The 16,898-nt window shown below is 39.2% G+C and overlaps 1 protein-coding gene across 2 annotated transcripts in view; it reads right to left on the reverse strand.

Moving 5' to 3' along the window:
- ITSN2 (intersectin 2) overlaps window positions 1-16,898 on the reverse strand; it is an 80,021-nt gene that overhangs the window by 44,478 nt on the left and 18,645 nt on the right. For both annotated transcript variants that reach the window (XM_031066635.1, XM_031066634.1), the window contains exons 3-6: window positions 5,017-5,109; window positions 3,310-3,373; window positions 1,685-1,848; window positions 219-416 (exon numbers count right to left, since the gene is read on the reverse strand). In XM_031066635.1, coding sequence (XP_030922495.1) covers window positions 219-416; window positions 1,685-1,848; window positions 3,310-3,373; window positions 5,017-5,109 — 519 coding nt within the window. The remainder of the gene's footprint in view (window positions 1-218; window positions 417-1,684; window positions 1,849-3,309; window positions 3,374-5,016; window positions 5,110-16,898) is intronic.

A 16,898-nucleotide genomic window follows, 5' to 3' on the forward strand; every position in this document is an offset into this window, starting at 1 on the left:
AACTAATCAGTGTCTTGTTGTTATGATTAACTAGTTAGAACAGAATTAACAAATGTGAACTTTGGAGAAAAACCATTTGTAGGGTTTTCTGGGTTTTTTGTTTGTTTGTTTGTTTGTTTTAACTCTCATGCATGTGTTAGGACTCCTGTCTGAAATTAGCCACAGAGAAAATAAGATTCACAATTCTGAGAGCAAGTACTGGACTGTGCTATACTTACTTGAAGAGAAAGGAACAGATAAAGGCTGCAGAAGGCTGGATGTTCCATTTGGCAATGAGGAGGTACTGACAGAAGGCACCAGGGGAGCAGAGATAACCAGGGGAGGAATGGAAGTCATGGAGGTCAGAGCCATGGGAGCTAACGGTGCGATCGCAGACACAGACGTGGGCATGGACAGATTTGGCATGCTACCCATTCCTAGAGCAAAATCCAATAATTCAGGCTTTAACACGGCAGAGGCTTCAGCAAGAAACTGGGTCCCTTATGTGGGTCAAAACTACACAAAGCAACTGGTGTCTGGAATACAATGAGGTAAAATAGATGCTCATATGTAATATTTACTTGGTCTCTAAATTTAGGCAAGACAGCTCACAGGGGAAAACACACTGAAGAACAGGAATTTAAAAAGAAAAATCTTGACAAGCAAATTCATTCTCAAGGTAAGCTTAGCTACTATTTTCACAACAGATTATGATCTGGTTTTCTATAATTGCAGCTATACCTATTTCTTCAACAAGCCTGGCCCCTGAGAGAGAATTACAACCTCAAAAGCTGTGACAATCCTCCACAGGGAAAAGCTGCTGCTGTTTCTGAACTAACTCTCTTCCAACCATCAGCCTTGGAAGAATCCACAGGGGTGAAAAGCCCTTATTAGGACCCATGCTTAGCAAAGGGTTTCTAGAGGCAGCTGCCTGAGGCAAATTAGGGCACTTGAATTACTGGCTGCACCTTGTGGAACACAACAGTGCTGGTGAGATGATGGAAGTTATAGAGGTAACTGTATGCCAACCACAGCTCCCTCTAAATGCATGCCCTTGTACCCAAACACGCGAGATTTGGTGATGGGCAGACATTTTGAAGCATGTATGTAATTAATATATGCATACATTTAACTTCAGCATAGAAGTGTGCACATATTTTGTAATCCAGCCCAAGTCATTGTGGATATTTTGTGCTATAAAATAACACAATAACAAGCATGCACTGAATCCCCAAACACTACCAAAAAAAAAAAAAGAGTCAAAGCAATTCTATTCAGTTAATCATGTAACCAAAACAGTCTGATTCACTTTGAAAAAATATGCAAAACACCTGTTCTACCAAAACTCTGACCTTTGACTAAATTTAACTTTAAAACCCCCACATATAAATAGATGACTGAGTAGGATGAAGAAAAAAAAAGACCACCAGTACAAAATGAGAGCCTGCAAGGCAGATGGCAGATGTGAGTGGCCCTCTTGTCAAAACTGAATAAAAGTTTTTCTCTATTAAAAGTCTTCAAATAATAAAATTTTCAAAAATATCAAGAAAGTGACCTGGTGAATTTCCTAAATCAGAATATCCTTTTTTCTTCTTTCACACTGATTCACTAAACTTTCATGGTCAGATTAATGCTTTTATTTGGCTGCAATTAACTGTGGGTTTTTTTACCTCTGAACACTAAGTAATTATATATTCATAAGTACCAAAACGAGCTGACATTAGTGGTGAAAACACTGGAGTTTGTTTCATGACAGGAGGGAGAACTGAAGGCAAGTGCTGTCCTTGCAATTTCAGCTTGATGAGTTTCATAGCTATAGAGAACTCCAGTTGATCCATTTTTCCATCCTTGTTCAGGTCCGAGAGCGTCCTTAAAACAAAACAAAATAAAATTAGAGAAGGAACAGAAATATAACATTTGGTGAGAGGCTTTCCTACTATTCCTGTGCAAAAACAGCCTATTTACTGTTTTTGCACAGGAAAACAAGAAACTTATTGCAAAGTAAATTTTCAACTTTTGATAACTTTCTTACCTTTGTTCTCAAAGTTTGAGTACCCAATTCTGCAGAGTTCAGTTTTGAGGTTGCTATATATTAAACATGTAATTCCCAAGAAAGCAGGAAAGCTTTTGGGAAAGCAGAAGTCTCCTGCACAGTGGATACACTTGTTGCCTCTGCTGCAAGCCTCGTGCTATGCTTTACTTTATGCTCCCAGCCAGAATAATTATTTTAAATTAATCCTTGGTAAGGTAAGGAATTAATGCAAGAATCTGGAACAAGATGCAGGAGGATGCAGAAACCTCCTAAAGGCACCATACACTGCTATGAAAACTTCATTAATTCACAGTGGTGAATTAACTTCCCAGTGGTGAGGTATTCTAAGCCTGATACTCACACTGTCTTCCTTCTGACAGTTCTCCAAATAAATACAACAGGAAATACAGGCAACAGTGCATACATAACCTCAACATTTCTGGTCAGACAGGTAATATGAAATTTTATTAACATTTAAGCATGCATTGACCAGGCACAAGAATGTAAATAAAATTAGGAGAAAAAAAAAACAGACTAATGTTAAGCTTCCTTTTTCCTTTGATTCTGTTACTGCTCAGTACAAAACCCCAAGGCCCCACAGAAAAATCTCCCTGCCCCTCTTTTCTAGGCACTGAGGTTTAATGGTGAACATGGTGGTGATGCTGGTTGGGCTTGATGACCCTAGAACACTTTTCTAACCTTAACAACTCCATGATCCTATGTGGCTTGCACTTAGTTACTTGCTTTAACACTTTTTCTTAAAGTTGTTCTTAATTATTATGAGCCTCCAGTATGTGTCTTTTAGCACACACACCCCAAACTGAGCACAGGATTCTAGTGAGGACTGAGGGGTTACAGAGAAGAAAACATTTCAAGTGTTGCACTCACCACATCTATGCTGTAAGGAACAGCACTTTTTTCAGTTCCTGTATTACAGCATTGCTTGGTAACTCGCATATCAAAACTGTCCTACTTTTTTTGTGACTTTAGATTTTTTTCTTGTCTTCTACTTTGTGTACTTCAAGCCCTCAATATAGTTTAAAAATGTTGCATTCAGCATGATCCAATTTGAAATAACATCATTAGACAGATGTAAAAATTACTGAGTTTTAATTAATTGTTAGTACACATATGGGCTGAAACCTTCCTCTATATTTAATAAAATTAAAACAATGATTCAGACAACACTTTCTAACTTGACTACTGAAAGCCCCTGTGAAATACAACACAGCAAAGGTAGCATTTGAACACTATGAATTTCCTATTTTAGAAAAAACAAACAATAAAGAATATCTTACCATATTTGAGCAAGGATTGAAGATGGCAGACCTGATTGCAAAAAAAAGGTACGTGCTTGATCACCTGTGATAAACAAAGAAAAAAACACAGACTTTTATACCAGAGACAGATTTTTGAAGAGCTCAGCACACTCTTGGGAGATTAGGTTTTTGAAAGAAACCCCCATGCTGGATGCCAAGCTTTCCAGGGCTTTTTCCCCATCTTTTAACACTGGTGACAGTGATTATCAGACACCCATGTATTCCATAATTCCCAATCTTTGCTCTGCGAAGTGATTTCAGATAGCTATAAAAACTTTAACAGGTCACAAATCAATGGCTGCCAACATCTTAAAAGATGCATGAATTAAAGAATGACTGAAAATTTAGTCCTGCCCAAATTACTTATGCAGGAAAGATGAGAATGCTGTTTCTTTTCTTCTCTATCCCATCTAACTTGAGCCAGCATTGTGTCTCTAGAAAAACTAGGAAAACACCATTTTCTAAGTAATTTTCTTTTCTGTCAGAGAACACCCACGACTACAGTACTCCAGGAAGGGAGTGGGAACTGTTGTGCAATCCCATACCAAGTCCCACATCAGTTGGCACACATACAAAGCAAGGACAGTAGTGTTTATGCCTACATCTGAGTGAATTACAGATGCTTAAAGCTAAGACTTCAAATTAGTCTTTCAGCTCTCTCTTATATTCATACACAAGCTTTTATTTCAAGCATTTGCCAAATAAATAACAAAGCCTGCAGATGTAGATGCAGGTAAGAGCCCAGATGTGGCCTGAGGGTAGTTCCTGGCACTGCACAGTTTCCAGCTGGAGGCAAACACCAACCTCCCAGTGCTGTTTGGCCAAGCAGGAGTTAAGTGCCACTTAGCATGCTCCAAACAGACAACTTTCCACTCTCTCCTCAGTCTTTTCCAGCCCCAAAAGAGGAAAAACAGGGCCAGTAGAGGAACTAGACAGGGCATTACTGGATAGCTGGGAAGGTAGGAGCCATCAGGGCTGGTCCTTAGTGCCCAGCCACCCACCAAGAATGAGGCATTCTTAAATTAAGACATCTTTGCCAATGAAATTGGGTCTTGATATCAAAAACAGATTTTAGATTTAAAGCCTCCAAATTGTGAGGTGCATAGCAACGTGACCCAATTGTTTCAGAGGAGACACAGCTGAATGCAAGTGGAACTGACAGCAGGCCCCTGCAAAATGCCATTAGTCCACCCAGTCCCTGCTGAAGGCCCAATGGCCCAAATTTCAAGCAGTTGCTAATAAGGACAAGCTGTCAGCATCCCTCTGCCTGCCTCCTCCTGCCAAACAAAGATGTCTAACAGCACAGCATTCTCTCCTCACACTGAGGAGAGCCACTTCTGCTGTGTTTGGTGTCACCTGCCAGAACAGCCACTGGAAGTGCTCCCTGGCAGCCTCCCATGTGAGCACAGATTTCACCTGATCTTCTCTGGTTTCTCAAAGTAGACAGAATGGCAGCACACAGCTGGTGGCTGCAGAAGTGACAGGGTTAAACAGAACAGCATTCCCATGCCAGACTTGAGAGGAAAGCTTGTTAAGTTTACTAATAACCTGTGGCTGTTTGCCTGAAGAATATGGTGATTAGTCACACAACAAAGGGCTAGAAATAGGATGCAGTTCTCAAAGTGTTCTGCAGAGATAGGTATGTGTACACAGAAGTTAATGTGTAAAGCAGAGCCTCAGACCAACCTGTAATGAAACCTCCTGTGGGTTTAAGGCTATCGAACTGCTTGTCATGCTTGGCCCGCTCTTCGGAGGTGATGGCCCAGATGTTTGGCCCTCCTGGAAAAAAAACCCAAACCAAATCAACAAAAAACCAATGAACAACCAAATAGACTGAAAACTTTCAGAAATAAAGCACGTCGCTTGCAAAATAAAAGCTTGGCTTTCTCAAGAGACAAAGTCAGACACACCCAGCCCCTACCAGCTTGGCAAGGACCTTGTGCAACACAAACCTGCTTCCCAGATGTGCAAGCCCAGCTGAGACAATGCCCCAGCCAGACTGCTTCAGCCTGGCTTTCAAACAAGCTCTGTCGTCCTTCAGAGCTGGTGCAGAGCAGTTTCCTGTGGCTGCTGATTGTTTGCAGCCCGGGCAGGATGTGCCTCACCATCCCCTGTGTGAGCCAAACCCTCCCCTGGCTCTCTGATGAACAAACGGCATCCAGTGTCACCCAGGTTCTCATGCACAGGGTTAACACCCTCAAGGCTCACACTTGTCTTGCCAGCACTCTAAAAGCAAAATTGGGACTGCTAACAAAAAAATAATTTGGTTTTGTCTGACAAAGAAGTGACATTTTGGGCTGTTTTTTTTTTTTTAACAGCACGCAATGTCCACTTCACATTTTTCAATACTTTATGAAGAATAAAATATTACAGCCTGAGAGTAGGAATGAGAAGTTACAGGGAATAACTGTGTTTACAGTGCTGGTAATACCAGGCAGAACCAGAGAGACTTTCAGAAATGCTGCAACCTGCTGCATAAAGGTCAGGGTGTGCGTCCTTTGCAGGAAAAGCAGCTTGCCAGAAATAATTTGGTTTGTTTTTTAAGTAAAAGGAAGTTTTAGTCGGGAAGTTCTTGACAAATATTTAATTTTTCAAATCAATGAATGCAAGAATTAGCCAAAATTCTGAATGGAACCACTCAAAACAGCATTAAAAGGTTATTATATGAAAAACACCTCTAAAATGACATTCTGCTGAGTATTACTACTTCCAAAGAACTGTTAATCTGTTCAAGTGTTTGTATTGCTCCCTAAAAGAGAGTCAAGGGAATAAATAATCCTTCTAATAAGATACCAACAACTTGCTTTAAAAGCCACAGTACTTGGAAAAAAAAAAGTTAGCATAAAAGACTTCCTCTTCCTACATAAACCTTATTTCAAAGCTTTGAATATCCAAAATTTCAAGAGGTTTTTGCACTGTTTTTCAATGTGTAACAGCAAAGTTAGGGACTAGGAGCTGATATACTTGCCAATACAGACACAGTAACAATGTTATTCATCTCTCATCTTTGTTTATCTACATAAAGAAATACATTTTCCAAAACAGGCTTGTTTTTTCCTCTTGAGAAGGTCCTGTTAAAACTGTATTTCTCCTTGCATGTGTACAGATTTAATTCTTTACCCTTGCTCCCTTAGTAGATAAATAAAATAGTTAAAAAGACCAAAACAAAGCAGAAACTCACTAGGGAGTTGTATGACAGAAAAGATATGAGGGCATTAGGATACAAGCTCTACACACCTAAATTTGTACTTTTGCTTCTCTCTCTTGAGGATATACCAATTTTTTTTTTTAGTGTGGCCTCAATGAAAGAGTCTTTTTGCTGGTTACATGTGAAATTGCACTTCAAGAACATCCCTCTTTTTTCTTCTGATTAAATAAGCATAATAAATCTAGATTAGATATTGATAATAAAGAGAAGTAAATCTGAATCAGATGCCTAGAAGTCAACGAGCACTGTAAGCATTACTGTAAGACACTAATGAGGACAACTTACACCCTGAGGCAAAAATTAGAGCAGCACTTAGATTTCTTTAAAGTGCTAATTTTAAGCTAGAAATGGGAAGTGCCTAAGATGTGGTTATGATTATAGAAATTATCTCAAACAGATGGAAAAAATGCTCCTAAAGCTGCCAGCAGCAACTTCAGAGAAATTGACTATTTTTTTATTTTTGGAAGACAAAATATTAAAACCATTACATTTTCCTTCTATTAAATACCCCTATTTGAACATCTTTTGAAGCAGATAGCTGCAACACTCCTGAGCTTTTTAAAATCAATGACAGAATGATTAAGACCACCATAATATAATCACATGGTCAGTGGCTACAAAGTGATAAAAACACAGTAACAATTTCTTGACTGGAGTTATGACCATCACCATGGCCCCTCTAGAGAATCCAATTTACATTGTAAGGCAACTTTTGTTTATATATGCAGTTTCTTACTTATCTGTCACAGATTAAGCAAGAAGATGGCAATCAATCTTGAAAATCTCACATATTTCTGTATTCAAGAGTTGTTTTACTGTCTGGTAAATTATATTTCCTCTCCAATTATGAAATTCAGCATTCTACACAGCATTGTCTCAAATGTGCTAAAACCTTGCATGTCAGCAAATCCCCAAATTCACGTTCGTAGCTGTATGATGATTAAAATCTCTTTCAACAAGTGACTCAAGATCCACATTCTCCCTTCATTCTCATTTTTGCCTTCCTTTTAACACATCCAAGAACATTGCTATTTTTTGCACACTTGGTATTTTGCACACTTTTATCTCTGGACCTACATCTTCAAGGTCCTTTCTGTTCCATGCCTGTGGCTCTGTGATTCAGTCCAACACCCCTGCAAAGAGCAGGAACATCCTTCACCAGCCCAGGTTGCTCAGAGCCTCATCCAGCCTGGCCTGGGACACTCCCAGGGATGGGGGAGCCCCAGCTTCTCTGGGCAGCCTGTGCCAGGGCCTCACCACCCTTGTAGGAAAATTCTACCTTATATCTATTTGAAATCTACAATTTTTAATTTAAAACCATCACCCCTTCTCCTATCTCAAGAGATCCTGCTAGAGTGTTTGTCCTCACCTTTTTTACAAGCCTCCTTCAAGTACTAAAAAGCCACAGAAAGGCCTCTCTGGAGCCTTCTCCAGGTTGAACAACCCCAAGTTTCTTGCAAGTATAAATTTTATTTTAAAAAATAAATCTTTGACTAAAACCACATTATTCTATCAACAAGTGCTTCTACAGCCTTCCACAGTCCTAGTGAGTCAGTGCAAGCAGCTGTCATGGAACAGTGATAACTACAAACATTATCAAAAGCACATTGTGGGAATGTTTCAGGGAACTGAAAACACCAACTGCTATTAATTTATTTTCAACAGTAAGAAAAATTTCAGATTCTCCTTTCCCTAAGGGCAGAGACTGAGAGTCTTACTTTTTTGGTGATTAATTCCATAAAGATATGCTCTCTGATGGTTTCTTTATAGGCATAGAAGAAAATGCAATAAGTCTTAAAATCCAATGTATAAAAACATAGATTTTTTAAAAATATAAATATTCATAGCAGGAATTAGGATCTAGAGAATAGCACACTTTTAAGTCAGCACACCACTCCAGTGAAATTTCAGTGCTTGTCTATAACTGAGCAAAGGCCCAGAAAATTAAGTTTTATCCTAACATCACTTGAGAGAGCGTCTGCCATCTGCAGCCTGAACTAGAACAGGTCATTGTTTTATGAATAGAGGTTAATAATTGTTGGACAATGAAAGTATTTGTGTAAAATAATAAAAAAAATTAAAAACCCATTGCTTCTGGTAGGGATCCATGGTGAATGCAGTCAAACCCCACCACACTTATTATATAAAGGATTCACTGGTTTTTCTCAACTCCCACCCCATATGCCACAGAAACAAGATAAACAGCACAGCACAAAAGGGAAGGCTAATGCACTGTCAATGACTGTATTTAGCTTAATCAGGTGCTCACAGCTCTTTTGATGGTGCCCTTGGTGACACAATTAAGAATAGTAAAATTTGTGTACAGAAAAGCTCATATGAAGATTTCTCAAAGTACCATGTGAAAATACGCTACCAGTCTATCTGAAGTAAACACTTTCAACAATGGGACTCACAAGGTCTTGGCAATTCCACAAAGCACATCACAGCACCATTCTCCAAAGCAATTGTTGTGTTTACCTACATAGTACAACCAAGACCATCACAAAAACTCAGCCAAAATTAATCGGCAACTCAGCTCTCCTGTGCCATCACCATCAAATCATGCTACAATCCTTACAAATATTGTGAGGATTTTTTTTTTGCTTCCCAAAACTACCAGAAGTGGTAAAAATGGACACTCAGTGCAAGTGCTGAGAGAAGTTACACTGCCTGGTTGACACACAACTGCGTCCCGGACATGCTGTGATGAAGGGAAGATATTCCTTCCCTGGGAAAGGCAAAACTGCAGGAGGAGTCAAATATCTGCCACCCAAGATGTATCACCCAAACTGATCTGGCTTAGCGCAGCCATTTTTTGCACTAACACACCATCAGTTCCAGGGTTGAGAAATGTCTTGCCTATAAACCAGATTCAATGAATTCTGCATATAGAAATTGCTGTTCTTCCATCCACATGGCCCCAGTCCTCACTCATGGCAAGTCACGCATGAATCACAAACCAAACTGCTCCTCACAGCCCTCTCTGACCACAGGATGGGCAAGAGGCAGGAATCTCCTTGATGGAGCAGTGCTGAACCTTTGGCTGCCCAAGCAGCAGTGAGCTACAATGTGTAAAATCAGATTTTACAGATCAGTTCCCCACCAGAAATCAAAATACAGTTGCTACTACATGCTCCCATGAGAGGCTTTGCTGCTGACAAGGAATAGTACATTACTTTTCTGACTCAGCTTAAATTTCCTGGACATTTTCAACATCTAAATCATTTTTCCCAACTGTAGATGATAAAATTTTGGAGGGGAAAAACAGTACAATCTCTCTGACAAGAAGATATTAATTCATTATTCTTCAAAATAGAGTGCTTTAGAATCTTACAACTTCATACATGAAGCCAACACTGTATTTGACTACCCCGCATTTTTAGGAATCAAAACTCAAGAAATGGTGAACCACAGAGAGTTTCCCCACAAAGATTTTGCCTAGAACAGAGTAACTACTGTCTTCACCTGCTCTTTTTGCTCATGAAAAACCACAAATCTATCTTAGTAAGACTTCTGAAAGACAGAGACCAAGTTTTCTTTCTTTCCTAGAGAAGGCTGGTACTTTCAGAGAAGACTGAATAAATGTCAGCACTGGCAATTGTTGTCAATATCCAATATTCGAAACCTGGACTTCACATCCAGGTGTGTCTCCACAGATTCTCTATTCCAAAAATTCCCTACTCCAAAACATAAAACCAACAGTGAAAAGTCCTTTACTTGCCCGCTCCAGAACTCCACAACACATTCAAGAGTTCAATGTCACATGTGGAGCCTGCCCCTGTGGGATGGCAAAGACCCAAACACCCAAAGCTAAACACACTTTGAACTTCACTCTTGAGACTTCTCCGAAGATGAGAAAATACAGCCTGACTTCCCTTTCATGCAACAGGTATTTCTGTAATTCCATGTGGCAGCACTCACAGTTTTCTATTGTTGGAAACAAGTGACTATGCTGTTGATTTGTTATCTTCAGTTCCTTTAAGTTCATTTTAAATAAAAGACACCTCTTTAGGTGATAGAAGGGAGGTCTGCTTATGGCAGGATCACGGCATTTCAGGAAAGCTCCAGAAATGTCTTTACAGCACTGCATCAGACAGATAACCTTCTGAAAAAAATAAAGGACTTGCTTTGATGGGTTGCCAACATCAAAAGGGAAACAAACACTGTTCTTTCCTTAAAACAGTAAATCACCATTGAAAGAGAGGGGAGAAAAGAAAGTGCAGTCCTAGAAGAAAAGTAAATAGACTTGAAAATGCTCTGTTAAGACCTCTGCCACTGGTTAGTCCTGCCAATAGGCAAAGGGTAGCTGTAGTGAGAACAGCAGGATTACTGATAAGGAAAAACCATAAGACATTTCTCACATTCTCCAAAATATCTTTGTTTCTCACTCACAGGCATTGCTTGTTTTTCTCTAATAAAAACTATGCTCCTATGACCTACAAAGTTAATTAACTCCACAGAGATAATAAACCTAAATTGAAAGAGCATTCCTTGTACATGTAAGTCATGAGGATTATATCATCACCTCTGTAACCATCAAAAAAAAACTAGCACGAAGCTTCATAATGACCTTAAATAAATATTTATCCCCGTGTTTAAAGAGAGGAAATTTCAGCACAGACATGCAGCAACGTGCCTCAAGCTGTGTAACAAGGGGTTTTCCTTAATGCAACCAGCAATCACATTACAGTCTCCTATTAGGAGCCTCCAGAGACTTGTCTGGTCTAGGACATATTTGGATTAATCTAATAATTCCAGTCTTTCTGTGTTTGCAGATAAGTTTACCACAGAGGCATTTATCACAGATTTGATTTAACACTCCCAACTGAGATGTTGAATCAGGCTTCTAATTTTTCCTCAGTGGTGAGTAAACACTCCAGGAGTCTGAAAATACACAGAACATTTTACCATTAGTCTGAATTTGAGATTCTTTATCAGTGTTATTGCTATTTGCTTCCCTCCTCCAATATTTGCTTCCCTCCTTCACTGTTGATTCCATATCTCTAACAGAAGAAAAATGACTAATAATCAGCATTTATCCTTATTTAGGTGTGCTAATGTGTATGAACTACTACTGTGGGATGGACCCAAAGCCTCACTTGCTCTTCCCTGAGGTTTGCACCTGCTATTCCCAGCTTCCACAATCTCAGGCCATCACAGGAGGCATGTGCAATCTCCTTTCACAATACATGCATTAATCCCCAATTACTCATCCTACCAGAAATGTTCCATGGAGGCTCTCATTTTTATTAAGCAACACCAAGGCAGCTGCCAGAGGAAAAGGGTATCCATTTCTGTGCTTAATTGTAACTTCAGCAACTTCTTTTTGTGTGCACATAGATAAAAGGAAAAATTTGTAGCTAAAGAATGTTCAATACTGGGAAATATGATTCTCCTTCAATTTTGTAATGTTTATATTTACAAGAATTGTGCCCACTGAAGCCAAGAGAATTTTTAAAGATTTTCAAGCACCTCTTGCACAGCTGGTACCTGCAGACAGGTTGTTAAATAGTGTCAGGCACATGCAAGGCTACAAGATTTGGCCAAGAAAAGTTTGTTTAATTGTAGAGCAAACCTACAGAAATGTGGACAAAGCAACAGCAGCCACATTGCATTTTAGAGTACAATTAATATTCTTTGCATTATGTACAGAATTTCCAGATATTTGGTACACTGGGAACTCTCAGGCTCAACAGTTCACTGAAATCAAATACTGAGCTTGTTTAAACTATCCACTTGCTCCTGCGACATGTGGTGCAGAATTCTGCCTGGAGATCTTGTCACTGGCAGCCCCCAACTGATACACAAAATCTATCCATAAAGGAGGAACATCAGAACACAGGACACCCCATGCCACGCAGTGATCCCAATGTAGAAACATAATCCATGCTTTCAGGAGGAGTATAATCCCTAAAACAATTTAGAGATACATAATAGTGTAATCCATGCTAACAGTATAGATCCAATTCTTTTCTGAACTCTACAGCACACTTGGCTATTCCAAAGCACTTAAAGTATCAGTTTATAATAGCAGGATAGTATTTCTATACTTTATAAATATCACAGAATCATTTCACTCATTAAGACTATCCATTTTCAGAAGATAATTTTTTATTAAATTATTGCCAATTCCACTGAAGGACTTAAAAAAAAGAACAAAAAACCCAAAAAACCACCAAAAAACCAAAACAAAACAAAAAACAAAAAACCAAACAACAAAAAAGCCCACACCACCCTCAACAACAGCAAAAAACCCACACCAAGGAAGAAAAATACTGAAAAACAAAAAAAGAGTAAAGTTTCCTTAATCGTCCACTAATGTAAAAGTACATCAGGAAATGCGTGCTAGAAATGTGTATAAACTTGACAGTATTCTGAACTGCAAATTAATATGCTACCCTTCACACCAGTTTTCTGGTGTAAAGTTTTTGACAATTCATTCTATAGTGCGTTTTTTAAGTTTTAATGAAGGAAGTTTCCTACACCTCATCAAAAAGCGCAATCACTGTAATACACAATGTTGATAAACTCATGTTTTGTTCTTAAAAATTAACTTTGCCTTTCCTTACATGACCTAAGCCTTTGCCAGATTTAGATTCAATACCAGCAATTACTATAAAATTATTTTCTGCCTGATTCTGGAGAAACAATGGCAGTGAAACCAGCTGTAGTTGCTGAGTTACACTGCTGCTGCACATGAAACAAGCCCATTCCTCTGGCCAATGACAGCTCTGTCTGTGCCCAGAATCACAGAACAACAGAATCATTTAGGTTGGGAAATACCTTTAAGATCATGGAGTCCAGCCATTAACCCAGCACTGCCAAGCTCCCACTAAACCATGGCCCTCAGTACATTTATATGTCTTTTAAATGCCCACAGGTATGTTGACTCCAGCACTGCCCTGGGCAGCCTGTCTAACGCTTGACAACCCTTTCAGGAAAGAAATTTTTTCCAATGTTCAATCTAAATCTCCCCTGGTACAACTTGAAGCCACTTTGCCTTGTCCTGTCATTTGTTACTTGTGAACAGAGCCCAACCCCACCTGGCTGTCCTCTCCTGTCAGGGAGCTGTGCAGAGCCAGAAGGTCTCTCCTGAGCCTCCTTTTCTCCAGGCTGAGCCCCTTTCCCAGCTGCCTCAGCTGCTCCACATCAGACCTGTGCTCCAAGGCCTTCCCCAGCTCCATTCCCTTCCCTGGACATGCTCCAGCCCTTCAATGTCCTTCCAGAACTGGGCACAGGATTTGAGGCACATCCTCTCCAGTCCCTAGCACACAAGAACAGTCATTTTCCTAAACCTGCAATACATACTTTTGGATGGATTTTAGAAATGGAAGCAAGAAAAGAAAAAAGTCACACCAACAAGAGTCTTTCCAATGGAAGGTATGAAAAGGTCAAGTAAGCAATATTATCATGGCATAATATAATCATACTTGGCTAAATTCTCCAGCTTTAAGCCCTGCCTCCATTTGATTTTAAGGTGAGCAAACTTCCAGCTGACAAATCCACAGCCTTCCTTCCCAGCCTGACACAGAAGATTGAAGGGATGTTTACCCTTCAGTTAAGGACAAGTCAGAAGCTTTTTTGAATAAACTCATCAACCTGTATTGTATCAAAGCCTTCCAGGAGAAAAATAAAAATTTTTAGTAACCATGTTTGTGGAAAAAGATCACCAGAGCTTAGACAAAACCTTTCTAATCCTGGAAACTGATGCTTTATGCTGCTGCTGCTCATCAGCATTCACAAAACAACCCTATGACTTAATTAAAAATTTACAAAAGAACAATTTGTTTAATTATTGTCTAGCAAATCTCTGCAGAGTGCAGCAAAACTAATAAGATTCAGGTGAGTTTCCCTCTGTGGCAGCCAATAAATCTTTCTGCACCAGGAGAAACGCAGGCAGTAAAAATACCAGGGAAGAGAATGCAAAGTGAACCTTGAAATTAGGTGTGGTAAAGGAAATTATTCTCCCACGAAGACATACACTAACAAGATCAGAACAGAATTCTGTTTCAGGAATATTAGGTCCTTTCCAGTAATTTTTGTAGTTCTCATCACTATCTGGCCATTAGAGTAAAAACCACATTTCTGAGTTCCTAGAGCTGAGGAGGAAGTCTGGGACCAGGAAGAAGGCTGATGGGTTATATTTACAGTGATGAACTGGGACACAGACTTGAAAGAGAAGAGGAAAACAGACAAAAAAAATCCCCAAAAAATTACACAGGAAGGGTGGGAGAAAATGAAAAAAATGAAGAGGCATTTCCTGAGTGATCTTGGAATAAAATAAAAATAGAAGATAATTCAGGAAACAAAACACAGTAACAGTCCTTCCAGCAGAGACTGAATATTCCTCCAGCTGATATCCCAGCACAGTGACAGTGTGAGCCAAGCATGTGGTGGTGCTGCTCCAGAATGTCTCCTCAGCCCCAGTGCAGCTCCTGAACCAGAGAACTCCCTCATTACTAGAAGGAAAATCCACCTATCTCTAATGATTTAAAGAATCCAAGACCTTTTGTCATCCACAGCTTCCTACAGCTTTCATTGTTTGACACAGTGCAAAGTGCTCTGTATGACTGAGATCTATGGTACTTTCACCTGAGATTGGATAATCCTTGTGTTATCAGAGAGTAATTACCATTCCCTTGCCTGAAAAATAATGGATGACCTTGGGAAGGTGACATCTGTATTTTCCACCATCCCTACCCTTTCATTTCCAAACTGAAATGTCCTAGTCAATTCAATTAATCCACATATGGAAACTGTTCTGTATCTTTAACCATTCTTGTTACCCTCCTCTCTGTAACTTCTAGTCCTGGCAGAAATAAAAAATGAAGGGAAAACGAACGAAACACAAAGGAAACAGAAGCAAGAATAAGACAGTTTGCTCAAACAGTTCTCCTTAGAAGGATAAATTACTAATTAGCAGAACCTGCCAACTATATCCAGCACACATACAATATTACTTTCCTAGCACACATGGGGGTTGATTTGAAATATAATAAATTTAAAACTGCTTCATTTATGTTCATACCACCATTGGTATCAGTTTATATTATATCATATCATTTATATATATATATATATATATCAGTTTATATCATAGTCCCTAATCCTGCCTTGCCAGCAGGCTCACAGGGACATTTATGGGCTAGAATTTGGAACAGAATTCTTCCCTGGGTATTACAGTTGTTACAGTTTCTCAGTTGCCAGAAAGCACTGATTTAGCAAGCTTCTTGAGCCAAAAAAAGCCCCAAAGGGAAAGGAAAAAAAAAGGCAGCAACCATTTAATAGCCATGGCACAGATCTTTCCTCCTCAAGTTTTGATTCCATGTTTCCAAAAGATGTTAAAGACAGTGAGTCCTAAAAATGAGTTGTAAGTTGTTCACCGTGTTAAACAAACTACAAACCAACCCATTTTCTTCTGCTTTCCTTAAACTCAATAATTTCCCTACAGATCATGTTGCTTTGCAGCTATGAAAAAATATAGTGAATACTCCTTCCCTTGTTAGCATTTTCTATACTGTTATGGCTTTACAGGTTTTTAGCTGTCTCTAAAAAACTACCTAAACTATTCATAGCTGTCTCTAAACTAAACTACACATCTCTCATCCATTTAGTTTCACTTAGCACAGGAGCCTCAACTTCTCTGTGGCCACCTTTTTCAGAGGTATCCTTACTTTGAGTTTAATTCCTTTTGTGTAACAGATTTTGGCAGCTACAGAGTGGATCATTTCCAGAAAAGAGAATGTTATCTTCAGGCCAGGTTAAAAAAGACTGTGTATTTCTTAATCCAATCTGAATACAGAGAACATGAGAAATAAGAGGAGAGACTCTGCTGGCCTTCCAACCCACATCATCTCCATCAGAAACAGTTTATACACTAACTCACATGTGTACATTTGATTTCCCCAAGCCTGAGGACTTCTGTGAGACACAGAGTTATGGAAGCACTATTATTTGTTTCACAACAAATTTCACTTGTAGCTGGTAAGAAAAAATAAATGTAGCCTTTTCAGTACAGATATACAAGTATCAACACACACTGTAGCAGGTGCAGAGCTTCACAGCAGTGAAACCAGGATTCTTCAGGAAAGATCTGTTTCCTACAGAAACAACTGTGCTGCAGAGATCATGGTTCAATGCTAAATCATGGTTATGAGGAGAAATGCAGGGAAAAATGTCGGTGCATAATTTAAAATATACCACCTCTTATTTATATTTACATATATAAAAAACTTCTAAGCAAATTAATTCAGTAAGAAGAAGTAAAAGAGCAGTAAAAGTTCTTGATACTCATTTAACCTTACCTGTTCTTGAGACTTGCATACAGAGAACTTCACATCCAACTAAAGCACAAATGTTT

The sequence above is a fragment of the Geospiza fortis genome, unplaced genomic scaffold (assembly GCF_000277835.1).
Source record: "Geospiza fortis unplaced genomic scaffold, GeoFor_1.0 scaffold98, whole genome shotgun sequence".
Lineage (NCBI taxonomy): Eukaryota > Metazoa > Chordata > Aves > Passeriformes > Thraupidae > Geospiza > Geospiza fortis.